This window comes from Spermophilus citellus (assembly GCF_964194105.1).
Source record: "Spermophilus citellus genome assembly, chromosome: 2".
NCBI classification, from domain to species: domain Eukaryota; kingdom Metazoa; phylum Chordata; class Mammalia; order Rodentia; family Sciuridae; genus Spermophilus; species Spermophilus citellus.
The window spans coordinates 69,996,036-70,013,011 of NC_138183.1; the positions used below are offsets into that span (position 1 = coordinate 69,996,036).

Consider the following 16,976-nt stretch of genomic DNA (forward strand, 5'->3'; position numbering starts at 1 on the left):
GATTCATGTCGGTAGTTCTCAGCTCACTGAGATCCCATCTCTAAATAATACACAAAAACTATGGGGCCCAGTGGTTTAGCACCCATGGGTTCAATTCCCAGTACCTGCCCTGCCCCCACCACCAAAAAAGCTTAAGTGTGAATTTTCTGGATCCTTCATATATTGCTAGTGGGGATGTTAAACAGTGCAGCCTCTTTGGAAAACAGTCTAGTAATTCCTCAAAATATTACACATACAGTTACCATAAGAGCAGCAATTCCACCCTCTGATACACACTCAGGAGAAAAAAATGTACATTTATACAAAAAAAATTGTACACAAATGTTCACAATAGCATTACTCATAATGACCAAAAATTATAAGCAACCCACATGTCCATCAACTGATGAACAGAAAAATAAAATGTAGTATACCCATTCATGAAACATTAATTGCTAACAAAATGGAGTAATAAAAAATAATAAATACATGCTACAACATAGATAAACCTTGAAAAAATCAGGCTAAGTCAAGGAAGCCAGACACAAAAGGTCACACAGCTTGTTTTATTTATGTGAAATGTCTCAACTATGACAATGAAATGTCCAGAACATGCAAATCCGTAGAGATGGAAATATATTAGTGGACACTGAGAGCTTGGGTAGGGTGCAGGTGGAGAATGATCACAAAAGGGCAGTTTCTTTTAGAAAAGGAGACAAAATTTTCCAAAATTGAATTCTGGTGATTGTTGAACAACACTGTGAATTTACAAAAAAAAAAAAAAAACAACAATAATAAATTATAGCCCAACATGGTGGCATCATCTCAGCAACTCGGGAGGCTGAGGCAGAAGGACTGCCAAGTCCAAGACTAGCCTGAGCAACTCCATGAGACCCATCTCAAAATTAAAAGGCCTGTGGATGTAGCTCAGCAATAGATCATCCCTGAGTTCAAACCCAAGAACTTCATACACACTCAAAAATTGAATCATAGATTTTTAAACAAATGAATTATGCAGTATAGGAAATATACCTTAACCTGTTAAGAAATTAATTTGAATTTTTAACTATTTTAAAAATACACAAAAAGCACACTGAACATCAAAGATTTTTCTCTCTGACATCTGTATGTGGGTTCGTGAAAACTCAAGTGTTTTAAAACAACTCATGTATTCATTCAACATCATGTATCATTCATTCAGAAAAGGTTTACTGACCATCAACTATAAAGCCAGGTAGTTTACTCTATCATAGGTAAACAAATTGATAAGTAAAAGGCCATCCATGCTCTCCAGCTTATTTTCACAAGGGAGATATAGATGTAACCCAACCAAATGGTTGGTTTTATGTGTTTTGTATATGGTGTTTTAAAACTTGTGACTTTAAATTCTCTCAGTTTTTTAAAGCTCTAGCTAAATTTCCTTTCTAGCCACAGGTAATCTGGTTAGGCTATTTTCTGTTACTTTGTTGTTATAATTGCTAAACCAAAATACTATCCACACAGAGTTTCTATCAGACCAACTGAACTGCTGTATTTGACAAGTGTAAGCAGACTTCCTTTGAAATAAACAAAATGGTCTAAAACAGTATTTAAAACAGCAAGCTATCAAAATGATCGCTACCATCTAGCATTTTCTTTCTTTCAAACTTCCAACTGTTGCTTCAGTTTACGTTTGGGTTAAGACAATCTGCTGGCAACTTCTTTGACTCTGAAAGCATGAGGATGATTTTGATCTGAAGACTTTTTTAACCTACCATCAATTCTTATTCTGCCTGCAATGGAGAGCTGGCTTAAATCAAAGGGAGACTATCTCACATAAGTGGTCAGAATCTTTCAAAAATAAACTCCTAATCCATTGTGTGTAAAATGTTTTTATCATTCATTTGAGCGAAATGCTTCCTTCTTTGTGATGTTAGAAAACTGCAAAGATAAAAATTTAAATGTTATATTAAATTCAAATAACCCCAAAGAGTAGATTTAGGGCAGTGGAAATATGTTGTCTGACATCATAAAGATGTTGTCCACACCCACAGAAAGGACAACACCAAGAGTGAACCCCATTATGCACCCAACTCTAGGGGATATATGACAATGCAGGTTTCTTTGTAACACTGGCACTATTTTGATGGGGGATTTAGATAGTAATGGGGGAGGCCACATATGTGTGAGGGCAGGGGATACATGGGAAATCTCTGTACCTTTCCTTCAATTGTGCTGTAAACAACCTAAAACTGCTCTAAAAAATAGTCTATTCTTCTAAAAATTTAAATTCAGTATCTTCATTGTTATTCATCAGTCCCATCTCTCACTGATAAAAACCACACAAGGCACACACTTGTAATTCCAGCAATTCAAGAGGCTGAGGCAGGAGGATCACAAATTTGAGGCCAGCTTCAGCAACTTAGCAAAACTCTATATCAAAATAAAAAATAAAAAAGGACTGGGGATGTGGCTCAGTGGTAAAGTACCCCTGGGTTCAACCCTCAATACCAAAAACAAACCAACAAAAACCCCAGGGACATTATTCCATTTTCAAACTGGAATTGTGAAATAAGAAAGTATACTTTATGCTAATATTTTAAAAGATAAAGCCACAGAGAAAATGCTGAGATTGCTATTAATTCATGGTCCTTTATAGCCAAAAATGTTCATCTTTTTTTCCTCTGTGCCCCAAAAATGACTAGGAAAAACTTTTCATATCTGTAAAATATATAAGTCCTCAAGACCTACAAAGAAATATGCTCCTCTTCTGGCCTGCGCTCTCTTGAAGTGAATTCCTGCTGAAGAAGATGGAGGAGGGGCCCCTCCACTATTAGGCACAGACCAGCATACCCTTCCAACAGGGGAAGGGGAGGGAAATAGGGCCATGGGCTCCAGGAAAGGCTGAAGCTGCCAAGGAAAACCCCAGACGGTAGGAGGTGGCTTGATCTGGGGGAGGGTGGATGTGCGTGTGGATGCAAGTCCAGGGTGCTCCAGAAGGGAGGGTCCAAGAGATAACATTCAGGTCCTCACAAAGGACATGCATGCAGAACCAAGTTCTCTACAATACAGCCCTTCATTTGACAGTTTCTGCACAGAAAAGGAGATGAAAAACTATGCAGACCTCAGGGAACATACTGGGTAGAACAGTGTTCTATGTGTGCACAGGAGGTGGAAGGAAAAGTAAAATGTAAAATAAAACAGACGAGCCCAAATTGACAAAGAAAGAAGGCCCAATTTTTTTCAAAAGCTAATAACTTGAAATAAAAAAGTATACTTTATGCTAATATTTTAAAACATGAAGGCACACAGAAAATGCTGAGATTGCTAATTAATTCATGGTCCTTTATAGTAAAAAATGTTCATCTTTTTTTGCTCTGTGCCCCACAAATGACCAGGAAGAAACTTTTCTAATCAATAACACACCTTCTAACATCTAATCCTACTAGTATAAAAATCAGCAACAAAACAATTTCTTCAAAGGGCTATTTTTTCCCCCACAATCAAAGAAAAAAACAACAACAAAAGTCTCTTATATCCATCTTCAAGGATATCCAATAAATCCTTTGGTCACTGTTAGCCAGCCTTTGACCAAGGACTGTCTTCTAATGTGCATTATCCTGTTTATAAGGTTTAGTTCTCCAAAAAATGAATCACAGCTTGGTAAATCCAATTTACTTTGAAGTGTCCTTAGAATTCAGCCAATAATCTCTGCAGTAATTCTTGAGCATTTTTTAGTCTCACTTTTGGCACTTTAAGGAGCCAAAAGGAGATAACTAAGAAACTTCAAGGACATAAAAATCTACTCAATTTCACCAAGCAACTGGCCTAACAAACCCTAGGGAGCAGGGGTAGGAAGGAGGTTAGCAACTGCACCCAGGTGAGCCAGGTCAGTAGGTCTTACTATTCCATGACAACTCCTACAACTTTCAACTCTCACTATATCATTTCAAACCCTGGCCTTCCACATCTACATAAAAGAATTCTAGGCCGTTAATAATGCCAACTGGGGCTGGGGTTGTAGCTCCGTGGCAGAGCTTCGCCTAGCATGTGTGAGGCACTGGGTTTGATTCTCAGCACCACACATAAATAAGTAAAATAAAGGTCCATTGACAAATAAAAAAATATTTTTTAAAAATTCCAAGCTGCATTAAATGTTACAAAGCTAATGACAGCGGGTGCAAACACACTCCCATTATAAACAGGTAAATATTATTTATCTGTATACATATACATACATGTATGTAAATATATATTATATGTATATGTACATACATACACATACTTATATGGAAAGAAAAACTATACACAAAAGCCTGGACATGTACCAAGTAATCCTAGGATGACAGAGGTGAAACTCAAGACTGGTGCTGGAAAAGCAATGTTCTTTCCTTGAATAGGTTCTGGACTCTACTACAAATGTTTGCCCTTTACTTTGCAATAGTTAAATGTTACTTCAAATACATGCAATCTTGGAAAAACTTAAAGTAAGCTATATTGTTGTTAGTGCCAAGTTATCTAAGAAACTTGTCTCCATTAGCCACCTAAAAGCTGTAGGACCATCTTCTGTCTGCCTCTCCCATTTTCACAATCTCACCCTCCTTCTCCCTCTTTCTCTCTGGGATTGGTATTCTACTAACTGCCCTACCTCCCTCTCACTCAAATCCTCAGTCCATATTAATTATTAATTCCAACTCCAAAGGTTTGATAGAAATCCTGCGAAGGATGACCATCGTGCCCCAGAGATGAGCTGTCTAGTGGGGCACCCACCTTCCTTTGGGAGGCACAGCCTCCCAGAGCCATGAGTACCCACCTATGCCCAAGCAAAAGAGCAGAACACATATTAGGTTCAACTTCCCCTTGCCTTTGAGTACTGATCAAGAGTTCAGGATACTACAAGGTATGTTACTCCAGAGACAAGCAAGGGATCTGGGTGCATCCTCCTTGACCCTGGCCCCTAAATCCTTCTACCCTGTGGCTCCTCTCTGTTACTTCTCCTATTGCCACTCTGAAACACTCTGCCAGAACCTGTTTTGCCCTATGGAAAGCAAAGTTTGGAAACTGTTCTATGTATACACTATGAACAACCAGTCCAAAAAAGAAAAAAACAATACTGGTTCAATTTTTTACAATTTTTTGACATTACAATGGTACAAAAGCCAGTGCAAAGATGACACACTTTCACCACATAAAAATAAAGGCATTGTGTTGTTTCCATCTACACCTAAAAAATAAATATTAAAAAACAAAACCATAAGGGCTGGGACATAGCTCAATGGCAGAGAACTTGCCTAACATGCATGAGGCCCTGCACTCAATCCCCAATGCTGGGGGGAAAAAACAGTAGAAACTATATTTTGAATTTTGATCTTTTCCCAAGCTAGCAATATGGGATATGATCCTCTCAATTTTGCACAGCAAAAGTAGCTCTCAGCCAGCCATATGATCATAAGGGTAATAAACAACTGGTACTGCACATTGTACTATATTACTAAGCTGTGATGTTCAGTAGTTTAAGCGTATTAATTGCATTTGATTTAGGAATTGTTCAATTTACGTTGGATTTATCAGGACATAAGTCAAGGAGCATCTTTACCTTGTCCTTTGTTCATTACAGAACCTGTAGCTCCAGTACCACACCTACCTGCTTTCCCTGTTGTGCACTTATCTTCTCCTCCCTACAATGGCAAAGACTCATGCAATCTTTAAGAACCCTCTCCCTCATTTTTGAGAACCAGAAACAAACTGCCCACAGAGCTTAAGTGACTTATTCCAAAATTTCACAGCTAATTTTGGATATGCAGCTGAGCAACTTTAGTCTAGAGGTTAAGCACAGCAAACTGAGTAACTCATACGAGCTTAGCAAAGATGGTACCACGTGGCAAGGCCATATTTCATGAAACCATGGTAGATCCTAAAGACAATCTCAGCCCATATACATTAGTCCCACTTACCAAGAGTTTCACTTTCTGCTATTTCATTTATCTGAGGTCAACTATGATCCAGAAATGTTCAATGGAAAATTAAATAAACAAACGATTCACAAGTTTTAAATAATTTTCATTGTTGTAATTGCCTTATTTTATTATTGCCTTATTTTATTATTAGATATTATTAATCGTATAGTACCTAATTTATAAACTAAACTTTTCCACAGGTATGAATATGTAGGACAAAAACATTTATTCCAAATATATACATTTACATATATATAAATATACATATACATGTAGGGTTCAGTACTACCCTAGGTTTCAGGAATTCACTTGGGTCTTTAAACCTATGCCCCATAGATAAGGGGGGATTACTGTATTTAACTGCCAGAAACTCCAAAATTCCACACCTTTGGTGGATTTCTCAGAGGTTCTCTGCATTCCAGACCAGCACCATCAAATGAAACTTTCTGAGAAATAGAAATGCATCATCCAATATGACAGCTCTTAGCAATATGTGGCTAATGAACACTCAAAATATGGATCATAGGAGAAACCAAATGTTTTCTTTTTATTTTTAATAATTTATTTATTAAATAATTACCTATGGCTGGAGGCTTTCATAGTGAACAGTGAGCTCCAGACCACTGAGGTTCCTGAAGCAATTTGGAGACCCAGTGCACCAAGCACACTGAGCTTGGGAGACAGATGGACTGATTCATATGCTTTCTAGTTCAATCATCTTGGCCATGAACTTAACCTCCTACACCTCTGTCTTCATGAAGTTAAAAAGGACTACTACCTCCTACTTAAGAGAATGACTCTAGGAGGAAGGAATAAACTGGCACATATGAAGCCCCTAGCATAGTGCTTAGCACATGGGAGAGACTACAAGCCTACATGACACACTTTCCCTATTCCTTCCCAAGTTCATCCACATCTGACACTTAGGTTTTGGCCTTTTCAGACACTTTTCCCAAAGGGATGCTGTTCCTTGCTGACGAAATAAACTTCAGTTCTAAGAAACGAGGATCTTTAGCACCTACCCAACTAGACCCCAAAACAGAGGGGTGGACCAATATGAAACATGAACAATCTCACTCCTCCCTGACATTATGTGATTGTGACTATTAACTATCAACAGGAAAGTAAAGTTGCTGAACCTTCACTTCTAGAAGCCATGGCCATCTCCTTGTGAGGCAGACAAAAGCAGAGGGAGAATTCCTTAAGAAATTCCTCCAAGCTGTAAATGTTATAGGTGACCCAGGAGGGTCTTGAGTCTGTTTTTATAGGCACAGCACTTCTTCCTCATGCTAGACCCCAATGTGAACCCCAGCCGCGCGCCCCCCCCCCCCCAGGTTACCTGAGGCCGCTGTTGTGGGTGTACTGGCTGCTGGTGGCTGAGAAGAGCTGCTGCTCTCATTCATGAGACATTGGTTGCCACCGTTGTTCTCTCTCTTGACAAGCAGCTCAGCTGCACTGGGCAGCGGGATGGGGTGGCTGATACCCAGTTCCTCCTCCTGCGCCTGCTGCCTTCTCAGAGCCACCTGGAAACACAGGACAGTGAATCATTCTCCAGCACTCTAGAATCACCAGTTCCAAGGATAGGCTCTGAACATAAAGAGGTTTCTCATTTCTCTTACCTGGCTGTCCAGGTAACTAGGATGTGCAGCCAAAGTTGAAAAATGATATAAAGTCAGGGTATCTGGCCCATTGTAGATATCCCCAAAACACATGAGTGTGCAAACTATCAGGAAACAAGGATCAGGAAAAACTCATCCAAAGAGGGGAGTTCAGTCTCAAGAGTAGAAAACACACTGATGGATTAGGAAGCACTGGACTCCTTCACCCCACAAATATGTAAAAGACCACTGTACTGGAAACAGTGACCAGTAAGCTTACATTAGATCACAGATTCCTCCCCATTTAAAAGGAGAAACAAGAAGCAAGTAAGCATCCACTACAAAATTGGATGAGAAGCAAACACCAATCTACAGCAAAAATGTAAGAATCAGCCTGCGTAGAAATGCAGCAGAGACCTGAACCATGGAATGAGTAGCACTCACACAGGGAAGGAAAAAGGGGTAAGAATAATATGGATCAGAGCATCTAGGAAATGAAACCCCACAAACCCCTTTTCCCCAGGGGTGAGGGAGCATGTGGAGAAGCAAGGAAGAGCAAGGAGGCTGGAATCTGGCGATGAAAGTCCCTGGAAGAAGAAGAGGTGGGAGGTGAGGAGCAAGGGAGAGGACAGGTTTGGGGGTGGGGGCGTCTAGGCAGGGAAAGAGAGACAGAATTGAGACAGGTAAGAATCTGACATACTTAGGAAACACTTCAAGGGGCTTCTTGTGTTTATAATCTTTTTAATAACATTGTTAAAAATTGGGGGGGGAGGCTTAAAACAAGTTGTATTTTTGTTTACTACCTGTAACAAAGAGACTTTCTATTGAACTTGACTCTTGGTGGTCATGAAAGGAGAAAAATGAAGCACCATACACTTTTAAAGGCTCAAAGACGAGAGAAAAGGTAAAATCAAAATGGTAAATCAGAAATCCAGCTACAATCTATGTATTGGCTTAGGAAAACTATATAGTCCAAAGTTAGCTGATTCATGTGGAAGTAAATTTCACTCATAATCAAAAGAGTCATCACCTTAGAAAACTAAACCTTGGATAATTATTTAAGCATATATCTTGGATTTTCTGCTATTAACCAAGGGCTTGGAAAGAGCATTATCAATGACTGCCCAGAAGTAAGTTTTTTAAAACCCTGCAAACCTCTAAAATATTAATACATAGTTGTACCTTGATTTACACACACCTCATACACACCCAAAAGGCACAGCTTATCTAGTCCACAAACTAAGGATGCCCTTACAAAGATCTTCTCCAAGGTTTGTTAGTGAACATTATTTACACCGTAAAGGGGCTGGCAATGGATTGCAAATGCAGTTGTTTTATTCATCTAATATCAATTTCAAACTATTTTAGAATAACTAGAAAGTAATTGCTATATAGATTTTTAAGGGCTCATCTAGCCTAACACAAATCCTCTGGTACAAAACATCCTGAAGTTTCATATTCTAAAAGTAATCTTGGGTCGTTTTTGTTGTTAATTCAGCTGTCTCCTCAAAATTAGTCCCTCTAGGAAGGGTTTTCAAAATTAATGCCCCTACTCGTATATCTTTATTACATTTTGAGAAAAATTCCCTGAGTATTGCTCCACGTTAAATATTTAAGCCAATGATCAAAAGTCCGGAATACTTTCTTGCCTATATATTTAAATGTTTTAAATCTCATTGTGATGCACCTTATTGTTACATCCAGCATAACAATTCACTACAGATTAAGTTCTATGAAAAAACTACCTATATTTTCAGTAACTGCCCTTATAATATCTGAAGACAAAACACTTGTAATTGTAAATGTTTTAATTTCTCTGTGCTTAAAACTCTGATGCACGTAGAAAGTACACGATCTTTAAGCATTTGTGCAGTTATGTTCAACTTAAGATCGTTTTTTAAAAAGGGCTATTTTACACGTTTCTAATCAAAAGCAGCACACCACTGGAAAACACTTCTTTGGTATCATTTCATTTTAAATAATCTATCTTTAAAAGATGAAACAACTTTTAGCTGGAAAGAATGTATTATTACCTTTTAAAAACCTTTTAGGAAACCAAAGACGTGAACTTTCGTTAACATGCTAAATTACCAGCCTACTGTTGAAGCCATTAAAAATTAAAAATAAAAATTAACGACCAGCTTCAAACCCAGGCAGTTTTTTTAAATTCTTACATATAGTCAAAACATTTACATAACTTGGGGCCAGACAGCGAATTTTAAAATATTAGCATTTCCACGGTGCTCAAAATGGCTGAGGCGATCGGCCCGGAGCCGCCGCGGGCGAGGACGCCAAGTGCACCAAGAGCCGGAGACCACGCCGCTGCGGCGTCCATCACAGGGACTTTTCCAGAAAAACAAACGCGGCGTCGCGTTCCGCAGCTACCCAAGGGTCTCCCCTGGCCCCTACAAAGCGTCCCTCGCGGCGCTCCAAAGGACCCTACTTAATTTAAGCCCAGCTCAGCGGGGAGTAGTCCCTGGGACCCCCGAGACGAGCGAACCCCGCAACTCTGTGCTCGGTGGAGATCGCAGGGACTGCCCAGCCAAGCGAACCCCTCGGCGATGGGCTGTGAGAGCGAGGCTGGAGATCCCGCGGCCCCACATTGCGGAGCGAACCCCGCAACTGAGCTGAAGCGCGGCCCGGAGATCGTGGAGAATCCCTAGCGGAACAAACTCAACTCTGCTTGGAGGGCAGGGATGGAGATTTGGGGGCTCCGCCGCTGCAGCGAGCCCCGCAACTCTGGTGCAGGATTGGGGCGATCTTTCCAGCAGGGTGAACCCCGCATCTCCCCAGGCTGGGACCGGGACTCGTTCCCGCCTACCCAGAGTGGCTTCGGTCCTGGCTGGGAGTCCCGCGTCCCCGGCGCGCGGCGAACGTCGGCTCTACTAGCCGGATCATTCCCGATCCCGGGCCCGTCTTAACTCTGGCCTCGTCGAAGGACTTTATCCCTGAAGCTCAGAACTGAACCCCCCTTTCCGGACGCCCGCACCCACCTGCGCGGCCATCACGCGCTGTCTCTCGGCGATCAGATTGCACTTTTTGCACTGGCAATCCCGCCACATGCAGAAGCGTTTGTGGCCCTTGAGCGGCGAAGCGTAGCCGTGGTTCCTGCACCGAGCGCACTTGGGCAGCCTCGGGGACTTCTTGCTCGAGGCGCCCAGGCCCGACGCCCCAGAGCCGGAGCCGCTACCGCTGCCCCCGGCGCCTGATCCTCCACCTGCGCCCATCAGCGCCCCAGAAGCTTTCCCGAAGCCCCCGGTCTTGCCCTGAGGCGGTGCCCCGGGGGTGTGTGGGGTCTCGGACGGTGCCGAGGGCTTGTTGAACGCGTCGTCGTTGGGCATGTTGCCCCTAGGAGCGGCAAAAGGACTCACACCGCCTCTCACGCCCGAAGACGGCTGCAAGGAAGCACCCAACCGACGGCTAGGCTCTAGAGGAGGAGGTGCAGGAGGCGTGTATGCAGCAGCCGGAGGTGCAGCCCGAGTGGCGAGGTCGGGACACGCAGCGCCGGGAGTGGTGGGGGGTTGTGCCCTTTTTTTTTTTTCTTTTGGCGCGCGGTGTAGAACTTTTGGATACTTTTCAGAATGTTCCCGGGATTGCAGAGGCGGGAGAGAGCGCGAGGGAGCTCAGCCACGCCCATTGTCCCCCAACTCCAGCCACTGTGCTCCGGCTGAGTGCAAGCTTGCACACCAGCTACACGCAACCAGGGCGCTGCTGCAGGGATGCTGCAATCGCACTGAGGTGCAGAGCATGACCTCATAGCTCTCTGGGGTACCGGGGGCCAGGCTGCCAGACAGAGCTCGCTGCACCGAGGAAGCTAGCCTCCCAGGTCAGGAGAGGAGTCCAGCGTGCTACTTGGAGGAGGTGCAGAAACCTGTCGGGTCGTCTAGCTCCCTTCCCCCCTTTCCCCTCCCCCCAGTGAGAAGCATTCTTCAGGTTCAATACGGGAGACCTTGGCAGCAGCAAACTCAGAAATTGGTTTATTTCTCCCTTGATAATAAGGTTGAAAGTCTGAGAGAAGAGATCTCTACATCTGTGTCAGCAGATAAGACCCTCACTTGGGGTTGAAGTGCGCCCAAAATAATAAAAGTCGGAGCTCTTCTCCATTTATCCCCTGTTTTCATCTGTTCCCAAGATTTCTACCTCCTGGCCCCAGATAACTTTTCCAGTCTACATAGTTCCAGCCCTAGTTTCTTCTCACTTCTTGCATTTGAGGCAGCTTCATTTGGACTCTGAATGGGGGTGGGAGGGTTACACACATGTAGACGTTTATCAAAACTCATTCTACGTTTAAGATCTGCGCATTTTATGTGTTTAAGTGTACATTTAAAAAAAAAACTCCGTGATCTTACCTTTCCCGAGTTCCCACCGTGAACTTCCCATCCCCTATCTCCTGCCACATTTGTCTCCTCTGCACTTGCACAGCTAATCCATCCCTGGGCCTGCTGATCAGTTCTTCCCATACATCCATGTGACCAGTCCTTCATCTAGAGTCTCAATCTGCAGTAGCTTCCAACAGATCTCTCCATTTCTCTTTCTTCTGAGATACCTAAGTACCCAGCCCCAGGGCTCCTCCAGTGCCTAGCTATTGTTTTCCACCTGAAAAAACAAAAGTTGAAGACCTTAGGCTAGTCTTAAAGCACTTTGACTCATCTTGGCTCTACACGTCTTAGCTTCCTATTCTACCAGCTTGGAACAGCTCTTTGTTGACCAGGTACAGCCTCTTTGTTCATCACCACTTTTCTAACCTTGTACTGGCAATTGTGCTTGGGGCTAACTTACACCCCTCTCCCACTTTCCTTGCTTTTCACCAGTTAGTACTTGCCTTGAATACTCTGGGCCACAGCCTCAGGGGAGTAGTTCTCAAAAGGAGCATAGCCACCTCACTTGGCTTCTCAATTGAAAGGGTTGTTCAGTGGCCATTTCGTCCACAGTTGGGTGTCTTCAGCAACCAACCGAGATCTGAAGTTCCTTCACTTGCCTTTCTCCCATTCTAATTCTGAGGCCTCCTACACAATCCTCAGAGTGCATTTTCTCCATTAGTGTTAGCTGTCTGAAAATTATTTCCTTCCAGCTTTACACAATGCCACGAACTCTGACCATGAAGTCAGTGAAGCTCTACTCCTGACAGGGATCAAGATACAACCATACACCCATGTTGGAACCTCTTAGATGATAACCAACATTTTATTCAGGGACATCCTTCTCCCTTAAAGTCTTCTATTAAATCACATAAGTCAATTGCCATTATCCATTATTTTTTTTAATCTACACTTTAGTACCTGAGCTGAAGTTGAATCTTTCCCAAGGCCCAGTCTAGCTTTAGACAATAAAGTAGATGCAGGAAGCAACAGCTGTCACATCCCAGATCATGAGGGAAAATACGTTTCTTATAAACAGAATCTGTGATGGAAGGATTTAAACCTATAGAAATTGTGGTGCTAAGAACATGTGACCAAGGTATTAAAACATAAAATGAAGTAATGAAATTAATAGCCAAGTGAAGTTTTTATTTACAAGGCACAGAGGAGGCACCAGACAGGAGATGATCTATAAAGGAAGTAGGAAGACCCCCCAAAATAAATAGATTCCTACTGGACATTTTTAATAGCCTCACCCTGTTATCTCCTTTTTCCTCTTTCCAGAAACCAAAGTCCAAATATGATCATGCAGATCTGTACTCAATGACTTAAAAATATGCCCAAGACATACTGATTAGTGGGGGAAGAAGCCAGTTTTAAAATATGTCTTAAATAAAAATTCTTAGATATGAGACCAAAAGCACAATACAAAAAAAAATGAACTTCAACAAAATTTAAAACATGCTTCAAAAGCCACAATTTAAAAAGTGAAAAGCCACAGTCTGTGAGAAAATATTTAGAAGTTATATATGATAAAGAACTGTACCCAGAATATATTTTTTAAACTATTTTAATTCAATAATTTAAAATCAGGAGCTGGGGATATAGTTGAGTGATGAGTATCTACTCAGCATGGACAAAGCCCTGGGTTGGATCTCCAACACCACACACAACCAAAAATAACCAAAAAAGTGCCTATTTCACCAAAGAAAAGGCTTGAATGGCCAATAAACAATTAGAAAGATGTTCAATACCATTAGTTATTAAAAAAATGCAAATCCAAACCATTTCAATGGGGCTGGAATTGTAGCTAAGTGGTTATGCACTTGCCTAGCACGTAAGGCACTGGGTTCTATCCTCAGCACCACATAAAAATAAACAGACATTGTGTTCATATAGAATTTAAAATATATATTTAAAAACCATTGGAATATCATTATTCAAATATACAATAGCAAATATTGGCTAGAATGTAGAGAAACTTGAATGTTCACAGATTATTGCTGGGATTGTAAAATTATACAGTCATTTTGAAATACATACCATATGACCCAACAATTCCACTCCTCTGTATTTACCCCCAGAAAAATGAAACAATCCAAATGTCTATAAATGGATGAATAAACAAAGAAAATGTGGTATATCTATATAATGGAATATTATTCAGCCATAAAAGAAGTATAGTAGTGATATATGCTGCAGCATGGATGAAATATGACAATGTTATGCTAAGTAAAAGGTATTATCTGATTTGTGTGTGTGTGTGTGTGTGTGTGTGTGTGCACTACTGGGAATCAAACTCAGGGCCTCTCACATGCTAGGCAAGTGCTCTACCACTGAATTATGCCTCCAGCCCCTCTGATTTTTTTTAAACACTCAATAGGCATTATTTTCACGATCAGAAAAAAAAATGCATCGTTTTATTGATGAGGCAGTACATGGCATATTAACTGAATGCTTAATTTTGACCCTCAGTTAAGAGACCTTAGGAGAGTTATTTAATCACTCTGTGACTCAGTGTCTTCATCTGTAAAAGGGAAAGAGGGTAATAATAATGCCTACCTCTGAGGGTTTTTAGGAAGACTAAGTTAATACTTACGAAGTACTTCGAAAGGTATCTGTCTATTGTTGGTATTTCCACATTGGAAAGAAAATAGGAGAAAGCAAGGTACATATGCACACACATCTACAGATTTGAAGAACCCATGGGGAGGGAAAGTTATTTTACAAGGCACCAGTGATAAATTCTATCTGCTTTGCATTTTGTTGAGGGAAAGCTATTTTTGCCCCAGATCTTGGTGAAACAGTCAATGGAAAATTCTCTGGATTGGCTCTGTCTCTGTTTCTCTTCCTCTACACACACACACACACACACACACACACACACACACACAAGTATGTAGTGAGATACTCTATGAATTGAAATAGTCAGCTTTCCATGTCCCAATAGTATGCAGCTGTGAGTCAGCTGGTGTACAGCGGTATGTGATCAGTGTCCCATGACTGATATGAGCAGTAGGAATCAAGGGAGAAGTGGGACAAGTAGGGCCTGAGCACTTAATGAGGGACTTCACTTGACATGGAACACAACTACCATGTAGCTGCACAGGATCTGAACAGGCATAAAGAAGACTGAACTACCCTGTAGTCTCAAGAGATATGCGTAGGCATAAAGGTGAAAACAGGACATTCTATCGTGGGAACAGCAAATTGAAAGCTAAGCATTGGATGCCAGCCTGTGGGTTGGGGAAGAAAATGCCGACATGCCAGTCTGGAACAGAGGAGTCAAGCTGGAGCCCAGCAGGAGATAAGGTTGGGAAGATAGCATGGCACCTTGCCTACTAGTGGGGAATTTGGCTTTTATCCTGTAGGCAAATAGAAAATGATGGAGATGTTTGTCCTTGAGGTGTTTGAGAAATGAAAGTATCAGTTCTACCAATCACTCTTTGATTTGAACAACCAATCACTGTGACTTGAACCACTTAGTGCTTGGGGTTTTTTGAAGGGGTGTTGTTGTGGTTATTTATTTATTTGGTGCTGGAGATTAACCCCGGGGCCTCACACACGCTGAGCACACACTCTACCGCTGAGCTACAACCCAACCAGTGACTTTTTTTTTTTAGTTGTTAATGGACCTTTATCTTTATTTATTTATATGTGGTACTGAGAATCGAACCCAGTTCCTCACACATGCTAGGCAAGTGTTCTACCACTGAGCCACAACCCCAGCCACTGACCGAGTGTTTTTGAGCCTTCTATTCTGATGTGGGGACATCAACAACATAGGACTTAGATATCTCTAAAAAATGCTCAGGAAGCTCTCTATCATATAAAAAGTGATTCATTAGGTTGGAGTTGTGGCTCAGTGGTAGAGCGCTTGCCTAGCATGTATGAGGCACTGGGTTTGATTCTCAGCACCACATATAAATAAATGAATAAAATAAAGGTCTATTAACATCTAATATATATGTATATGTGTGTGTGTGCACGCGAGCATGTGTGTGTATGTGTGTGTGTGTGTGTGTGTGTGTATATATATATATATATATATATTATGTGATTCATCATCATTGATAGATTGGGGCTAGGGTGCTAGGGAAGGAAGCCAGAGCTTTGTGCTCCCTAGGCAAGTTTTCTACCACTGGGCTACATCTCCAGTCCTCTTCATTGGTAATTGATGCTGATTGTAGCTTGGATTGAAGGAACAGGAGGAATCTGAAAGCAGATAATGCTGGCAGGGACCTAGTTGTTCAGGAAGATGGCTATACCTGAGGGTTACAATGGTGAAATCTGCTTACCAGTAGCCACCTTTCTCTATGCATTCAAGTTTCCAGTAGTGATGGGAAGATGAAGGAAACATAATTCTGCTCATGACCGTTAGGAATACAGGTCTGTCAGACTGCCTGGGTCTGAGGCCCAACTTGGTGATTCCTCAGGTATGTGCCTGTGGGAAAGTCTCTCACCCTCTTCGTGCCTCCCTTTCCTCATCTGGAAATTGGAAATAACCTAAAAATCATTGTGAGGACACAATGGTTGGTGAATGTGGAAAGCTTTCAACAGTGCCTTGAGAATGAGTGTTCTCCAAGAGTGAGCTATTATTTTCATAGTCTGCAAGAATAATTTTGAAGCACAAGATGAAAGGGAGCTAGGAGGCAGGCTGTAGGATCTCTACAGTTTGCTAGTTCTTCCCAAATAAAGTGCCCCAGAAAAGTCAGGAATAGAAGCCCACTTGGAGCCTGGCAGTACATGATAAAGCCTCTAGGTAGGAAACCCCTGTCACAAAGCACATCATCCTCCCAATATCAGCATCTGGAATCAGTCTCAGGCTCTTACAAATACCCTCTTTTTGGAGTGTCACATCACATGAGCACACTGGCAGGCTAGCAGAGGTGAGAGCTAATGGGAGGAGACTGTACCACCATAAAAGCAGGGAAGTCCTTCTGTTAGTCAGGGTAGGGGCCATCATGTTTTCATAAGACTGTACAAGGAATGATTTTCACAAGGAATGCCCCTGTGAGGTATCATCCAAAGATTAAGTCAGGGTCAGTTCATTACTATCTAAGAGAAGTATAAATATTTTAGATTTTCCTCAGTAAAAATTGTTA

General features: G+C 41.7%; 1 protein-coding gene across 1 annotated transcript in view; it reads right to left on the bottom strand.

Annotated features, from left to right (window-relative positions):
* Window positions 1-10,854, bottom strand: part of DMRT1 (doublesex and mab-3 related transcription factor 1) — a gene marked incomplete at both ends in the record, with an annotated part of 108,052 nt that extends 97,198 nt beyond the window's left edge. Inside the window, 2 exons of the mRNA XM_081262693.1 lie at window positions 7,255-7,438; window positions 10,507-10,854. Coding sequence (XP_081118819.1) covers window positions 7,255-7,438; window positions 10,507-10,854 — 532 coding nt within the window. The remainder of the gene's footprint in view (window positions 1-7,254; window positions 7,439-10,506) is intronic.
* Window positions 10,855-16,976: the final 6,122 nt, after the last annotated feature.